The sequence below is a fragment of the Rhododendron vialii genome, chromosome 11a, assembly GCF_030253575.1.
Source record: "Rhododendron vialii isolate Sample 1 chromosome 11a, ASM3025357v1".
NCBI lineage: Eukaryota > Viridiplantae > Streptophyta > Magnoliopsida > Ericales > Ericaceae > Rhododendron > Rhododendron vialii.
Window position 1 is genome coordinate 4,072,427 of NC_080567.1, and position 17,603 is coordinate 4,090,029.

Here is a 17,603-nt window from a genome sequence, read left to right on the forward strand (position 1 = left end):
TAAACCTATTTCAATTGTTTTTATACTCAAAATTGAAACATGCGAATCCAAATCAAGCCTAAGAAGCCCAAATAGTTGAAGACACGACCTTGCAGCCAACATATTCAAGTATGCGACCTTGATTTTCTCCGGTTGATTGGTGGGTGACAGCTCTTCTTCATACGCTGAGCAGTGGGTTCTGCGGAGAGAGAGAGAGAGAGACAGAGAGAGAGAGAGTAACTATGGAGGAAGGGAGGAAACACGATGGAGAAAGGAAAACTGCTGGGTAGACAAGCGTGAGTGAAGTAGGGTGAAATCAATAATTCAATCCAACGGCTATAACCTATTGGAATTTCGATTCGACGGCTATAAACGTGCTCATATTTGTATGGATAGACAAAAAAATAGCTCTGTTTTATTATATAGATTGTAATCGCTTCAAACTATCTCCTACCATCCTATTGTCGAGTCGGGAGAAAAAAATGTTTTCCTCAACAAATTGATCAACACAAGAGGTAGAGGATAACATTTTTTTTTTTGGAAGCGGAAGAGGACAACTTCTTTAGGTTTTTTAAAAATTTGTACTCTAATAAACTTTAAAAATTTAAACCTCAAGAATTTCATCCTCACCCATTTAGATAAGCCAAAACCATTACATCTTTCAATCGAAAGGCCATGTTCTACTAAGGGTTTTTCAAAAATAAGTACTTATTTGTAATTTTCAAACTTAAAGATAAAGTATTTAAGAAATAATTTATCGATTTTTTTTTGAACAGCAAAAAAATTTCATTAATCTTTGAAATTGTTACAAGACCAATAGGAACAAGAAGATTGACATCAAATTTCTAACAAAGCTAAGAAAAATCCTGTGCTCAATCCGAGACCCAAACCCTCAATTGGCAATAAACCAATTGAAGAAACCCAAAGGGCTCAAACCCACACCTAAAAGGCTGAAGCCCGAACACCAATTGGGACAAGCCCATCCTAAAGAAACCTCCCTAAACCATAACACCTGCCGCCCCAAAATACACCACTGCCGCCCCAACGCTGTCTACTCCCATCGTGTTAAGCATACTGGATTGATCCAGGTGACAAACCCACCGGAAGAAGCACCGCCCCCAGCCGCCCGAGCGCTCACATTGCCGTTAGGCAGACCCAGAATCATCCAAGAATGAAGATGAGAGGAGCACCAAGGCAAAGACTGCCGCAGCACGAGACACCTCTTGAAACAACCCCATCCATCTGGATCCCGTTGCTCCCATGCTCGCTCCACCCGCCTCCGCACCTCTTGCAAACAGCTTGCGATGAAGAGTAAGGAAGATGAAGACATCACGATAGATCCAAAGAAGAAGGAGATGAACGAAGTCAAGACAGCCCAAAAAATGACAACGAAAATGGGCCCAAAAAAATCCATGATTGGCGATGAAAAACCACAGATGGAAGACGAGAAAGCCGTGGGGGCTTGAAGAGGAAGAGGCTGCGGAAAAAGGTTAGAGAAGGGAGAGAGGGGAGGGGGGGAACCCGAGCTAGAAACTTTTGTAGAGGGAGTGTAACGCCCCGAATTTTGGGTACGTTAAATAAAACATTTTATTGAATAAAAGCTGAGTCCGGCTCTTTTATTACATCAAAAACATAAAAGGAGTACTTTTATTACAAACGGAAGGAAACTAAGGCTCCTAACTACAGCTCCGCTTGTTCTTCCATCACAGCTAGCTCCTCTGCTCCGAAGGCTTCCAAGGTGTAAAGTTCACCCTGTTCGTCTATGAAGTCTGACATATTATACCGGTGTCGCCACCAATATAATAAGCCAGGGTCACCAAAAAGGCAACACCGTGAGCCATAACGCTCAATAGAACTATCCAAACCCTCTAACCCTTAACTTATGGATGAAAGATCATAACAACAATTCTACTTTAGATCATGCATATGTTCAAACAAGTATTCAAATCCACAATCCTTACTTGACTAACGTTGTGTTCATTACTTAGACTCATCGTAGACCATGTTTTTACTTCACTTTCCTTTTTACCCAAAAACTCCTTTTTAACTCACCCAACCTCGGTTCCGCCGCGCCGGTTTCCCGAGTATCCTCACAATGGTTCCGCCGCGCCGAGTTCCCATTGGCACACAACCGCATTGGCTCCGTACCGCGGATAACCAAGCACACACCCAACCTCGGTTCCGCCGCGCCGGTTTCCCGAGTATCCTCACAATGGTTCCGCCGCGCCGGGTTCCCATTGGCACACAACCGCATTGGCTCCGTACCGCGGATAACCAAGCACACACCCAACCTCGGTTCCGCCGCGCCGGTTTCCCGAGTATCCTCACAATGGTTCCGCCGCGCCGGGTTCCCATTGGCATACACACACATAACTCACATAATGCACCTAAAACCGGTCATTATGTAGTTTCCAAAATATTTCCTCCCTCGGATACACATTTTTTTCTTTGTTAACACACCCTAGGTGTCATGTCTCTACTATCTTGTTTCTCGTGTCACGTTTATCATGCATAGACTCCGTGGTGTAGGACTTTCCACATAAACAAGCATTTATAAATTTCCAAAATGAATACAACAATATTATCCAACTCTTGATCACATAACATGCTTGAATAATAACAACATCATGCATCTCATACATTCTTATACAAAGATAACCTTATCTACATAATCTTAATGATCAAAGTTACTATCAAATGAACTTATTTTAGGGTTATGATACAAAACTTTGTTATACTTAGGAATAGGGATAAGGAATTTCTACCGGGATGGAAGTTAAGGAAATCCTACATTACACTTTAGGTATAGAGATAAGAAATCCTACCTTGCTTCTTGGCGGTAGTAGTCGGCTAAGAAGATTCGGTCGTCGGTTTTGGATTTCAGCGGCGTAACGGCGTCGATTTTGCTTCGAAAGGAAAAGAGTTGTACTTTCTTTTCCTAGAAACAACTTTCTAACTAACTAAGCTACTTTAAAAGATCTAACGGTGGTTTTGGGAGGTGGTTTGGTGGTTTCTCTCAATAACACTCAAGAACACAAGAAAACTAGAACTTGGAAAGCAAGAACTTTTGGAATTTCTAGAGAGAAGTTGGAGCAATGGTTGAAGGTGTGAGTTTAAGCTTGGAATGAGCTTCTATTTATAGGCAAGGGCTTCTCCTCTCCCTCTCTCAACCGAATCTCTCTCTCTCTCTACATCTTTGATTTCTTTCACTTGTCAAGCTTGATTGAAAGCTTGATGGGTGAAGTTAAGGCTTGGTTGGAAGATCAATGGCTAAATGGTAGGCTTGCATGGCTACTTTGGTCCTTGGATTTGATCTTTGGAAGATATGTTGGAAAGGGGGAGACATGGGTACAAGATTCATGGTTTAAACAATTGGAATTGGTACAAAGGAGGACAATGGTGGTAGATATGGAAGATATACATCTTCCAAGTTTGAAAAGATGAAGAATCACCAAGTACAAGTCCCATCTTTCTTCTTCTTCCTTCTTTCTTCCTTCTCTCTCTCTCTCCCTCTCCCTCTTTCTCTCTCTCGGCCTCTCTCTCTCTCCTCTCTCACGGCTCTCTCTCTCTCATCTCTCCTCTCTCTCTCTCTCATGTCCTAGCTATATATATATATATGTATAAGTATGTACAAACATGTAAGAATACAAATAAACAATAGGTACTTTTGTACAAAAGGGCAATTTAGTCTTTAAGGGTCAAGATTCACCCTTTAAACCAATACAAAAGGTACCGTATTTAATTAATAAAATAATGTACTTTTGTACTCCCGGAAATCTTAACAAAATATTAGTTTAATGGGATAAGTACCTTGTTTGAAAGATGAGCCTATTACCCAATGGTTAATAGAATCCCTAACGGTTATTATCCAAGGGATAATAAGGTACGGGTACTTTAAATACTAAACTAAGTTTTTGGAAAAGACTACATGTCCTTTTTGAAAATACACATGTGATAAATATATATGTACTTACCAAATAAAATAAAGAAAAGGCTTTTGTCCAATGGATAAAGATTACCCTAATGGTTATTGTCCAATGGTCCAAAGTTACTTGGGTACTTTTATTAGAAAAAATAATCAAAAGTACTTTTCAAATGTCATTTCTTTAAAAGATCAAAGTACTTGTTCAAATCTTTCAAAATCCTTTTAATATAAAGAAATGGGTTTCTATTATCCAATGGATAATAGTTCCCCTAACATTTATCGTCCAATGGATAAAGAATAAAACTAAAACAATAAAAGAAAAACAATTAAACCATTTCTAGTCTAGGGTTCAAAAGGTTCAAAAGGTTCAAGAGGTTCAAGATGGGCAAAACGGTCCATCTTTGGTTAGGGAAAGTAACGAGGTGACTTCCTAGTTTGGTTACTCCATCAAGCCGGTTAGAAGCTAACTAGGCTTGCTAAGTCGGACTTAATAGTCAAGAAACGATCTTTGAGGGCTAAAGTGCAATTAGGGTTTCTAGTTGAGAAATACGATGATAAGGCGATCGATTGCTTAAATACAACCACAAGGAAATCAAATAAGAAAATCAACGAGCAATTAAGAGAAATTAAGGAATTTCAAATAACAACGAGATTTTTATTGAACGAAAAATCGGAGTTGTTACAGGGAGAGGGGAGGCAACATGTCTAGAGAGAAGTAGTAGGGATGGAGATTTAGCATTTATTGATTTTTTTGCACCATTCAAAAGATCTCATTGAGATCTGTTAAATAAGATCCATATTACAAAAAAATTATTTCAGTAAGTCAATTATTTTTAAACTTAAAATTACAAATAAATACTTATTTTTTAAGAACCTTAAGTGGAATACAATAAATTAGATAGACACAGGAGTCGAGATGAAGTCTCCTGAAATTTAAAATAAACTACCATTAATTAGACACTAAGGTTTTTTACCCCTAAAAGTGATTATTTCTCAAAATATTTGGATAAGAGTAAAAAAAAGAAGAAGTTATTTTTCCGATTCCTCTCGTCGAGACGAATCAATAACCCACAAAATTTGAGTGCAAAAGTAACAAATGCGAAAAAAATTCAAATAAGGACAAAATTTCCAGATTTAAGTTCAATTCATCATTACGCAGCGTAAGTCTAAGGCCATCGCACAAAACCATCGCAAGTTCATGGGGCCTACTCCAAGCCCCATAAAAATACAAAAAAATATTCATAAATTTTAAAATATTTTTAAATGGGGCTCTATAAAAAATCAGCTCCAACGGATATCGGTAGGTATGTTTTTTGAATTTGTAATGGTTGAGCAGTTGATCGAGCCATTTGTAGGTGAAACTGAGCAATTTAAAAATATCCTTTTTAGGTTTTTTGTTTTTTGCGTACAGGCTTTTATTGAGAGTAGTTTTAATTCATTAAGATGTCAAGAATTTAGTAATTTTAGTAATTCATTAAGATGTCTAGAATTTTCAAAAGTGTTTGGACTACACGTCATCTATTCTAATATATAAAGGGAGAGCACCACTTTGGTGTCTCCCCTGTCATGTTTTTTCATTTCCAAAACTGCCCACAAAATATAAAAAGATTCACGCACAATTGAAGTTATAGAGGACTTAATTGTAGGGACATAATAGACAAACTAACACCAAATAACCACCCAACTCAATAACTACCCACCCAATGAACCCCACGTTAGTTTTCTCCCACTACAACTACTCCCCTATCAGAAAATCTACTTCGTTCCCCTTTGTTTCACCCGGTCACCCCTGAACATTACCTGTACCCATCTTCCTCCGTACACTTGCACCATTGGACACTTTCCACGCACAAGCTCTGTGATTCCTGTTGCATCAAGCGTTTGGTGTTCTTCATCATCCTCTGTGCAACTCTGTAAGTCCACATGATGCCCTCATGTAGAGTTTTTAACTTTACACTCTTCCTCTACCCATCGGACCAAACGATATTTATCATTTATATGTTACTAGAGATTGGGGCACACGCGATGCATGTACAAGTCGAATTTTTTTTAATCGTGACTCAAGTAATGCTATACAGACTAAAAATTTTGACAACAAAGGGGTAGCTAGCCGAATTAAGGGGGACCTGTGGTGACCCAACTAACTACAGGATTGTAATGCCCCAAACTGTGTCGTTTTGGGGCTACAAAGGGTAGGAGAAAAAAGCCTGTAATGCTTGGTTTGGGGGAAAGTCGAGAAAAAAAATCTACTTCTTTCTCCTTTGTTTCACCCGGTCACCCCTGAACATTACCTATACCCATCTTCCTCCGAACACTTGCACCATTGGACACTTTCCACACACAAGCTCTGTGATTCCTGTTGCATCAAGCGTTTGGTGTTCTTCATCATCCTCTGTGTGTGCAACTCTGTAAGTCCACATGATGCCCTCATGTAGAGTTTTTAACTTTACGGTCTTCCTCTACCCATCGGACCAAACGATATCTATCATTTATATGTTACTAGAGGCCGGGGCACACGCGATGTGTGTACAAGTCGAATTTTTTTTTAATCGTGGCTCAAGTAATGCTGTACAGACTAAAAAATTTGACAACAAAGGGGAAGCTAGCCGAATTAGGGGGGCCTGTGGTGACCCAACTCACTACAGGATTGTAATGCCCCAAACTGTGTCTTTTTGGGGCTGCAAAGAGTAGGAGAAAAAAGCCTGCAATGCTTGGTTTGGGGGAAAGTCGAGAAAAAAAATCTACTTCTTTCTCCTTTGTTTCACCTGGTCACCCCTAAATATTACCCGTACCCATCTTCCTCCGTACACTTGCACCATTGGACACTTTCCATGCACAAGCTCTGTGATTCCTTGCATCAAGCGTTTGGTGTTCTTCATCATCCTCTGTGCAACTCTGTAAGTCCACATGATGCCTTCATGTAGAGTTTTTAACTTTACACTCTTCCTCTACCCATCAGACCAAACAGTATCTATCATTTATATGTTACTAGAGGCCGGAGCACACGCGATGCGTGTACAAGTCGAATTTTTTTTAATCGTGACTCAAGTAATGCTATTCAGACTAAAAAATTTGACAACAAAGAGGTAGCTAGCCAGATTAGGGGGGGCCTATGGTGACCCAACTCACTACACGATTGTAATGCCCCAAACTGTGTCATTTTGGGGCTTTAAAGGGTAGGAGAAAAAAGCCTGCAACGCTTGGTTTGGGGCAAAGTCGAGAAAAAAAATTAAGTGCTCCAAATTTCAATTCGTTTGAATCGGTGCGAAAATCTTATTTTTTTGATTATTTTATCCTAAAGAATCATAATTAAATTTTGACTCTAGGGCTCTCGTTAATTGGCCATAAGAAAGTCTTAGAACCAAATATCTCTTAGGGCTAACTAACGAGAGCCTTAGAGCCAAAAATTAATTTTGACTCTTTAGGATAAAATGATCAGAGAAATAAGATTTTCGTACGGGTTCAAATGGATTAAAAATTGGAACACTTAATTTTGTAACCATATTTTTTACATAAACTGTCTAAAGATGGTTGAAAAAATAAGTGTTCTAATTTTCAATCCATTTGAACCGGTGCAAAAATTTTATTTTTTTTATCATTTTATCCTAAAGAGTCATAATTACTTTTTGGCTTTAGGGCTCTCGTTAGTTAGCCCTAAGAGATACTTGGTTCGACGACTTTCTTCTGGCCTATTAACGAGAGCTCTAGAGTCAAAATTTAATTATGATTCTTTAGGATAAAATAATCAGAAAAATAAGATTTTCGCACTGATTCAAATGAATTGAAATTTGAAGCACTTAATTTTTTTTTCTCGATTTTCCCCCAAACCAAGCATTGTAGGCTTTTTTCCCAACCCTTTGCAGCCCCAAAATGACACAGTTTGGAGCACTACAACCATGTGGCGAGTTGGGTCGCCACAGACCCCGAGGCCGGGGCAGTGGGGTCTCTGCACCTTCTAAAACTTGTAAAGTTTTTAGAACTAAGATTTAGGTGAATGAATTAAATATTTATGATATCAAAGAAGAAATCCGTCACCAAAAGATGTAGAAAAGTAATGTTTTGTCCTCAATTCAACTAACTTTAATTTCTTGTTCCGGGCGTGACTGTCAAACGAGCAGTACTGGGACATCTTGAGGAATATTTATTTGGCTGCAAATCGGCTGAGTGAGGCAATGGTGGCTGTTGGTGGGACAGGTCCGTTCGGGGAATGCGTAGCAATTAACATCCACCGGAAGGTATGCTAAAAATTAGCTTGGATGGTGCACGGAAGAAGGATTCATTAATTAGTGTGGTTTGGCTGGAATGAGGTATTGTCTTTGGACTGAATTCCTCCATTGTGGTTACTTACTCCCTTATTAAGGCTTCATTTGTTTGGACGTAAAATGTTTTCTAATAAAATATTTTACTTATTTCAATGTTTGGTTGTATAAAAAATGAGAAAAATATTTTCCATCAATTGGACGAAATACTCAATTTGCTCGACCATCAATTCTGACCCACGTTCAATTCCAATAATCTCAGATCTCTCCACCGTTTAAACCCCCCTCTCTCTATACTATTTTGTTGATTTGTGAAAATATTTTCAAGTATCAACCAAACACCAGAAAACAAAAATTTGAAGTTTGTTTTCTGAAAAAACATTTTACATTGTAAAACATTTTACATCGAAACAAATGAAGCCTAAGACGTTTGTTCCTCGTGATCTGTTTTGATGAGTTATAGTATCAATTGTTATCGTTGAAAAAAAAAACTTTTTCCGCTCACATGAGTTGGCCTTGTTGGTCATATCAAGTAGAGTGTGGGGCCTACATGTATGTGAGAGGTTGTGTTTGAATTATTATGTAAGTATCATTTTTATAGAGAGAGAGAGGGGGGGGGGGGATGTCATACAATAATGATAACAACAATGCTGTTGCCAAAAAAGGAATTTCTCAAAAGCTATTAAACCAGATTAATAAAATTTCTCTCTGTTGAGAAAAAAAGAAGAAGCTATTAAACAGTGTGTATTATTTTTGGAGCCGTCCCCTCACCAGTTTCTTGTTCTAGTCACTGTCAAGTATTTTATATCTGGTCGAGAACTTCAATCACTTAAAAAATCATGTTGATCGGATACCGTTTGATATTTGATCGTCACACATTTTATATTGAAAAAAAACAAAATGTTCACACTAGATTCAAACATATTTGTATGTATTTTTCCAATATAAATGGGTGCCGATATGGTATCTAATCAACAAAATTCTTCATGTAGTTGAAGATCTCAACGAGGTCTACAACACGAATGGCTTTGATTGTTGTTGTGGGTCCGGAATGAGCTCACAAAAATGCAAACTGAACAATGAAGAGAAAAATCGAAAAAGAGCCAGATCCGTTTTTATTTTCATAAAATAAAGAAAAAGCACACACCCACATAGATCCAGGGACCCTGTAGTGAGCAAAGTCACTATAGGGTTACGTGAGCAGTTTTAGCCGTCCAAAATTGCTTTAAATGGTTCAAAAAAAAACTTTTCCAAGAAAGAATTATTCTTTTCCATAGAATAGTTTCTTTAAAATCCAAACCGTTAATTGTTGAGATAGACAGCTGAGATGCTCACTACAATCCTATAGTAACTCTACTCACTACCGGGGACCCCAATTCCTATCGATAGCCACACCCTTGTGGCTCTATGCCTCTGCTTGTACTGAACTCTAAAGCCCGGCTCATTACTGCCTTACCCGCATGAGAAAGTAAATATAGCCTAGGTAGAAGATCAAGCCCGCACCATTTTTCAACCCACCATCACACCACACTCACTTGTCACTACTATCACCACGGCGCACGTATGGGTGCCGCAGTCAACCCTTACACCACCCACCCCCAGCCAATTTTTGTGATCGTAGACTTGTTAAAAAAATAATTAGTATTATCGAATAACTGTAAGTGATTGATTCGATTATCTAATTTTTTTTCAAAATCCATTAAGATTCCAGAATTCTAAATTATGAAAAATTATCCGATTGAACTGATTTTTTGGAAAATAATTTTAAAAATTGTTTCAAGATTATTGAACAGTTGGAAATTATTTGTATAAGACGCCGAAGAGGGCTCCACACACCAATCTGTGCATAGATCATCGTATCATAATGAACAAATAATAGTAATTCTTTCTCAACTTTCTCTACCTTTTCCTTTTCAAGTTTAACTTTGTTTTGTTTTTGTTTTCTAATCATTACCATATTTCTCTCTTCAATCATTATCATATTTCTCCAATTATTACTTTCATTGCTCTCTATCTCTCCTTACTCATTACCACTCTTTCCAATCACTACCCTATTTCTCTCTCCACCTACTATCAAAACTAAATACCCAAAGATAAAAACCAAACGAAAGCTTAGTATTTTGTGTTTCTTTCCTCATTGCAGGATGGTCCTTGTGAAAAGATATAAAAAGGTTGGACAGAAATCATGCCCACACCTTTTTCAGCCCACCATCACACCACACTGTGACTACTACCACCACGGCGCAAGTATGGGTGCACCAGTCAACCCTATCCCCACCCACCCCTCAGTCCCTAGAGAGAGAACAAACAAAACATCATTTAAGAGAGAGAGAGAGAGAGAGAGAGAGAGAGTGAGTGAGTGAATGAGTGAATTAGGTAATAGGAAAGGAATGGGTGGGTGGTGGGGTGGGGAAGTCCTATGGTGGTAGCATTCTGGTGGAGTAATTGTTTGGGGCGCGCACTTCAACCCCCTGGCGCACTGTAGCATCACCCACCCTAACCCCACTCACCATCCACTCACCCGGTGGCCCATCCCCCTATTCCCACTCATTACTCCCCCCATGCCCCCCCCCCCCCCCCCCCCCACACACACACACACACACACAACCCTATCCCCTCAACCTCACCATAACCTCTCTCTCTCTCTCTAAAATCATGTCCTCTCCTCCTCTGCCAGAGAAACCCCCTCGAAAATTCCTAGCCCTTTGTTGGACCCAATCCGAAACCCTAGCCCTGATCGACGCCTACCGCGATCGCTCGTACGCCCTCCGCCATGGCTACCTCTGCATGGCTGATTGGGACGCGGTTCCTACCGCCGTCACCGGCCGCTTCCTCAACGTCTCCCCTGCCAAGACCTCCGCCCAGTGCCGCCACAAGATGGAGAAGCTCCGCCAATGCTACCGCACCGAGAAGCAGTGCTCCTTCTCCTTCCCAGGCCACTTCTTCTCCTCCTGGCTCTTCTTTGAGAACATGGACTCCGTGGCCGGCGACAGATCGAACCCGAACCCTAACCTTAATTTAGGTAACAAGAAGATCGACACCGCAAAGTCGAATCCGAATAATCAGGAAGATCTTAGGGGTAGGAATCCTAGCCCTAATTATTGTTCTAGGGTTTTGAATAATGGGTATGAGCCGTATTTGGAGGATGGATCTGATGATGATGTTGGTGATGATGCTGATTTGGGGGAGGGGTACGGTGTTAGGACCCCGATTGATGTGAAATTAGCACCCCCAGTGTTTAGGGCTAAGAAAATAGACTAGATGCATAGGAACTTCAGGCCTAGTTACAATTTGAATCATGGTGGAGGCAGTTCTGTCAACAACGGTGGTGGTTTTTGCATAAAACCCCCCAGATTTTACAATTTTGATGGTGGGTTATATGTGAAAATTTTTGGAGAGAGATTTCTAGTAGCGAAAGTGTTTAGGACTAAGAGGTCTGGGAAGAATGATGGGAATCCGTGTGCGAATCCCGATCCTAGGTTTGCGAATGGGTTTTCGTCGTCTATGGGATTAGGGATAGGGGATAAGAGTGGTGATAGAGGAGGTAAGAGAGAGAGGGATCCGATTGGAGACGTGGTTTCGTCGATTAAGCTTTTGGGAGAAGGGTTTGTGAAGGTGGAGCAGATGAAGATGGAGATGGCTAGGGAGATTGAGAAAATGAGGATCGAGATGGATATGAAGCGTAGCGAGTTGATACTAGAGTCGCAGCAACAAATTGTCGATGCTTTTGTTGCAGTGTTAATGGAGAAAAAGAAGAAGAAAAGGGAAAGCACACCAGCAATGCCGGAGTCATAGTTAAGATAATTGAGGTTTTCTATCTTAGTTTCTCTTAAAAGTTTCTTTCCAGCCTTTGGAAAGAATGGGATCTCTCTGCTCCTTTAATTAGATAGAGATGGGCTAGGAAGATTTGATCTTTATTGTGCTATTTAGTTTGGGCAAGTATTTATTATTCTATTAGACCATGGAACATTTTGGCAAGCCTTTAGATAGAGATGGTCAAGTTAGATTTGATATGTTCTTTTCATTTACTTTATGTTTCCACTGATCTGCAGTTCAAAATGCTGTTATGCTGTGTGTCCTTGATTTGTTTACTGCAATGTACTCCATCTTTGTTTAGAAGTTTCATGTTGTACAATAATTCTCTCTTTATAGAATGAATGAATATTGAGGCATTGAACTGGAGGTTTTTCTTCTAATTGCTGATGCTGATGCTGATCGTTATTTACTTTTACTAAGATTGAAATGGAAAAATACTTTGGGGAGTTTGTGGTGGCTAAAGTGTCTGTAGACAACAACTACAAAAACTTGGGAGCTGAGTTGGAACCTTTAGGAGTTGAGTATATTGATATTGAAATTTGTGTCTTGAACCACATATCTTATGTCTTCGATTTGAAAGCAACCGATTGAACTGTTGGATCGAATGTCAGGCATTGATTTGCAATTCTGTGCCTTTTCCCTAATTTAGTCAATTAGGTTGGTGTGTAAACTTGAAACTACATTGTTACAATGCATTGAGGAATTTCAAGATCCTTTTATTTGATGTAATGTGGTGAACGATAATATTAGTTGCAGTTAAAATTGACTGGTAAATAAAACAAGCCTTGGTTGCATTGTATTATAAAAGAACTTGTATCCTCTTTTTATGTAACTAGTGGATACAATTATATGCATATTTGATAAACTTAATTGCATTGTAATAGAGATTGAAGGTTTTCATTTTTCTTGGAGACGGTTCAGAAATGAGGTAGCTTATGGACTTAATGACTGGTTATCACGCTTTTTATGTTTGTGACTCTTGTGGGGTCAATCTATGCGGACTTTGATCGGCCTTGTGGACGGTGAGATTGGTCAGTAGGAATTAGTCAGTTATGCACATAAGTTTGTATGCACTTTATGGTATCAAAACATCGACTACACTGAGGTAACTGTTGGATTGTTTTGTTGGTTCAACAGATTCAGTTTCTTTGCTCTAAACTTAAGGTTTGTGGATATAGTCAAGTCTTGATTATTATACAGCTACTTACCGAATTCACTTAGAATGCTGGTTGGGTATTTGCCAAATCAAGGCATATTTTCTAGCAAATCTCATGAAATATAACTGCAATTCTGGTGACACTCTCCTCACAGCAGTGCAGGCCCCTTAATATGTGGTAGATCTTGATGATGGTCGATCCCACAATTGTCGCCAAATTCTGTACTTCTTTTTTTTTTTTGGGTACACCAGAAATTTCTGTACTGTTTTCTAAAGACCACCCATAACGTACAGTATCTTAGTTTGATTCAGCCAGTCTCTTTTATGACCGAGAAAGCAAATGAGTAGTTACAAGGAGAATCGGTCTTGCTATTGTCAGCCCACTGGGCTGACGATAAGCACATTAGAAGGCAAGAAAATATGTATTTCTGTTTATTTTTTACACCCTTTAATACACATTTATACACCTACTATTGTAAGCCCATTGGGCTTATTTTCGAATTTTTCTTTTACTATTTTGCCCCTTCTTCTTAACTTTTTGTGTACATGTCAATTTTTAGTAAAATTTATGTTTTTAGAATCAACTCCTGACCCATATTATTTTGGACAAAAATACCCTTGGCTATGTGAACTGGCTTTGAGGACTGCCAATTCTCATAGCCAGTTAACATAATATTTCGAACAAAAATATCCCTGCCAGTTCACATGGCCCGAGTTAACATATTATTTTGGACAAAAATACCCTAGAACTATGGCTATGAGAACTGGGGCTATGAGAGCTATATTTTTAGAATCAATTTTTGAATCATATTAATTCAGAAAAAAATAGCCTTGGCTATGTGAACTGCCAAGTCTCATAGTCAGTTTCAGTTCTCAAAAAGAACTGGCTATGTGAACTGAGTTATGAGAACTGGCTATGTGAACTGTCAATTCTCATAGTCAGTCCTATGAGAACTGACTGTTCTCATAGAGAACTATCTTTGTGAACTGGTTAATAGAACTGGACTATGTGAATTGGCTATATTAATTGAAAAATACACAATTCACATAGTCTTACTACACACTAAAAAACACAGTTCTCATAAAAATACACGATTCTAATAGACAGTTCTCATGAATAATACATAGTTTTCATAGCAAAATGCGCAGTTCTTATAGAAAAATACACAGTTCTCATAGAAAATGTACACACGAACAAAAATTGAACAAAAACAAAAAAGGTAATCAAAATCAAATATAGTTATAAATGTTCTCACCGCCATGTCTTAAAAAAGTAATCAAAGTAAAAAAAATGAAATAGTTCACATACGAAATAAATTAATTTAGAATTGAATTTTTAACTGTCAAGTCTTATAGTCAATTCTATGAGAATTGATTGTTCTCAAAGAGAACTAGCTTTGTGAACTGGTTATAAGAACTGGACTATGTGAACTGAAAAATACACTGTTCACATAATCTTACCACACACTAAAATATACAGTTCTCATAAAAAATATATAGTTTTCATAGAAAATACACGGTTCTAATAGACAGTTCTCATGGATAATATACAGTTCGTATAGAAAAATACGTTGTTTTCATAGAAAAATACACAGTTTTCATAGAAAAATACAGTTTTCATAGAAAATACATTGACAAACAAAAATTGAAGAAAAACAAAAAAGGTAATCAAAATTGGAGCGATTCTATTTTTGATTTTGTTCTTTCGTACGTACTCACCCAAAAACCTCTCTCTCACCTCAAGTTTAAATCAGCGGACATTCAATCTCTTTCCACTTCTTTCTCATAGAATCTTCAGCATCCTTCCTCTCTGCTGACACCATTTCCACCACAATAACCAAGAAAGTTCAATAGCAAAGCATCCAAAGTAACCACTCAAAAAAGGTATTTCTGTAAAATTAATCAGAATATTTTCAATTTATCCAAAGAATCAAATAAAATACTTACGTACACGTTAGTGGAATTTACAATAGCAGATATAAACAAGCAGATCGGAGAACACCAGCACAACCAGCGCTGCCACCACGTGCTGGAACTTGCAGCGCGAGTTCCTTACCTCGCCAGAGCACTTTGCCGACACTGACTTCTTCCACCGCTTCCTCCAGCGCCGGCGTGCAAACAATCGGCGACTCCACCACCAGTCTTCTTCTCCATCCTCGTCGGGGAAAAACTAAGGGAGACGCTGAGATCAAACAACGTCGCCAGCGATCGGCTCTGCCTCGATGGGTTGAGCCCTCCATTGCTGTCGCTGATGACAGATTCTGTTGAGGGAGTGTTGGTGAAGGATGCGAAGAGGATTTTGGTGTTTTCGAAGTTGGAGAGGTTGAGATCCGCGGTTAGAGAGACGTCGACGAACTCGATTTCGTACGGGAAGTTTGTGAAGGATCTGTCGCGGAGAGAGAGAGAGAGGCATCAGTGGGATTCGTGGAAAGATCGTGGCTCTGGTTTTGAAGGAGCGTGGTTGGATTGAGGGTATAAAAGTCAGGATGCAAATAACCGAGCCTGTGGAAGTTTAGGAAAATATTTCAGGGTTGGGTTCAAACTGAACCTAAAAAATAGGGGCGGCCTCTAATTTTCTATAGTTGTTAATAGGCATGTAAAGCAAACTAGCGTTTGTGCCCGTTCGATGTATGGGATAAAAAAAATTCCTTTGGTTTATTTTCCATCCTCTGTATCAAATGGACAAAAATGCTAGTTGATAAAAATAATAGTTTAATATTTTATCCGGTCTCGTGTTCGATGCATGCTAGCATTGGTCTCATTCTCCCTTACCTTTTTGGTATCAATTATAAAAGTATTACAAAATGATATATGCTTCGATGTGAACAAGTTAAATTCTACAAGAGATGAATGTTTGAAGACATACTTTGCCAAGCTAAAAAAATAGTATGAAACATCAAGGGGCTTCCGTGACAATTCATTGTGCGGGCATAATTCATACTTCTGCGACTATAATTACAAGAAGATCAAGTGCTTTAAAAATCCTGTATTGTTTAGTTATTTTGGGGTAAAGAATTGTTTTAAGGCCCATTATACCAATTTGTAACAAGCCCAGTCCATCTCATTTTTCCACAACAATTCTAGTTCAGCCCATTCTTTTTTTTAACACCTCAGGTCCAGCTTCATTTTTTAGTGGGACAAAATTGCCCCTTCTTTAATAAACTGCAAACGATACGTTATACTAACTGACGATTACGAGAGAGAAAGAGAGAGAGAGAGAGAGATTGCGCAGTGTAGATCGATCAAGATTTCTCACCAGTTTGTGCGAGCTCTTTCGTGCAGTCTAGATCAAGACACAAGATCCTTTTCTCCGTTGATCCGAGCTCGAACTAAATCGATATGAGAAAAGGTTCATTTTAAGATGATTTCTTTTTGTTCTAATTTGTTCTAATCGATTATAGAAAAGGTTTTGATGACAGTGTTTGATTTGATGATACTTAAATGTTCAATTGTGACTTTGATGATAATGTTTGTTTTATGCCTTTGATGATAATGTAAGTTTTATTGTACCTTTGAGTTGAATGTTCAGTTTGTTCTTTCAATATCAACTTCTTAGGAAAGCTAACTTGACTATTGTGGCCCTAGTTCCTAAGGTCCCTATTCCATCGAAAGTAGGTGACTTTAGACCTATCTCTTGCCGTAATACAATTTACAAATGCATCTCTAAAATCCTTGCAAGAAGAATTCAGGTAGTACTTCCTAATTTAATAGATCCTGTGCAATCAGGCTTTGTTAAAGGGAGAAGGATTGCTGATAATATCTTCCTGACCTGGGAACTCATGAGAGGGTACCATAAATCATCTCCCTCTCCTAGGTGTGCCATGAAAGTGGATATCATGAAAGCCTATGACAATGTGAGATGGGAATTCCTTTGGGATGTACTAGCTACTATGAACTTTCACTCGACCATGGTTAAATGGCTTCAGGCTTGTGTCACCACTGCTAATTACTCGATAAGTATTAATGGTGAAGCCACTGGGTACATTCATGGGAAGAGAGGGCTAAGGCAGGGGAATCCTTTGTCCTCATACTTGTTTGTCATTGTGATGGAAGTACTCACTTTGTTGAGAGAGAAATCCCTTCTTTCGGATTTTCACTTTCATTGGAGATGTGGTAATACCAAGATTATCAACCTATGCTTTGCTGATGATCTGATGATTTTCTGTAAAGGAGATCTGTCTTCAGTTATTCACATTCATGATGCTCTCACTGAGTTTCAGGAAATGTCAGCCCTATCCCCTAGTCCTGGGAAGAGTAGCATCTTCTTCTCTAAAGTTAATGCCACCTCTAGGCTAGCCATTTTGAATGTCTTAGAGTTTAAAGAAGGTGCACTACATGTTAGATATCTTGGTGTACCTCTTATCTCCGCTAAACTCAAAGCCTCTGACTGTCAACGCTTAGTGTATAGCATTACTGCTAAAACAAAGTGTTGGACAAATAGAGATTTAACATATGCTGGTAGGGTGCA

The 17,603-nt window shown here is 38.8% G+C and overlaps 2 protein-coding genes across 2 annotated transcripts; both read left to right on the top strand.

The window, feature by feature from the left end:
• Window positions 1-10,818: 10,818 nt before the first annotated feature.
• On the top strand, window positions 10,819-11,424 carry LOC131306781 (trihelix transcription factor ENAP1-like). The gene has a single exon (XM_058333208.1). The coding sequence runs from the start codon at window positions 10,819-10,821 to the stop codon at window positions 11,422-11,424; it is 606 nt and encodes a 201-aa protein (XP_058189191.1).
• On the top strand, window positions 11,425-11,958 carry LOC131306782 (protein FIP2-like). The gene has a single exon (XM_058333210.1). The coding sequence runs from the start codon at window positions 11,425-11,427 to the stop codon at window positions 11,956-11,958; it is 534 nt and encodes a 177-aa protein (XP_058189193.1).
• Window positions 11,959-17,603: the final 5,645 nt, after the last annotated feature.

What these genes read in the sequence shown, in the direction of transcription:
- LOC131306781 (XM_058333208.1), top strand. Translation starts at nt 10,819, where the DNA reads ATGTCCTCTCCTCCTCTGCCAGAGAAACCCCCTCGAAAATTCCTAGCC.
- LOC131306782 (XM_058333210.1), top strand. Translation starts at nt 11,425, where the DNA reads ATGCATAGGAACTTCAGGCCTAGTTACAATTTGAATCATGGTGGAGGC.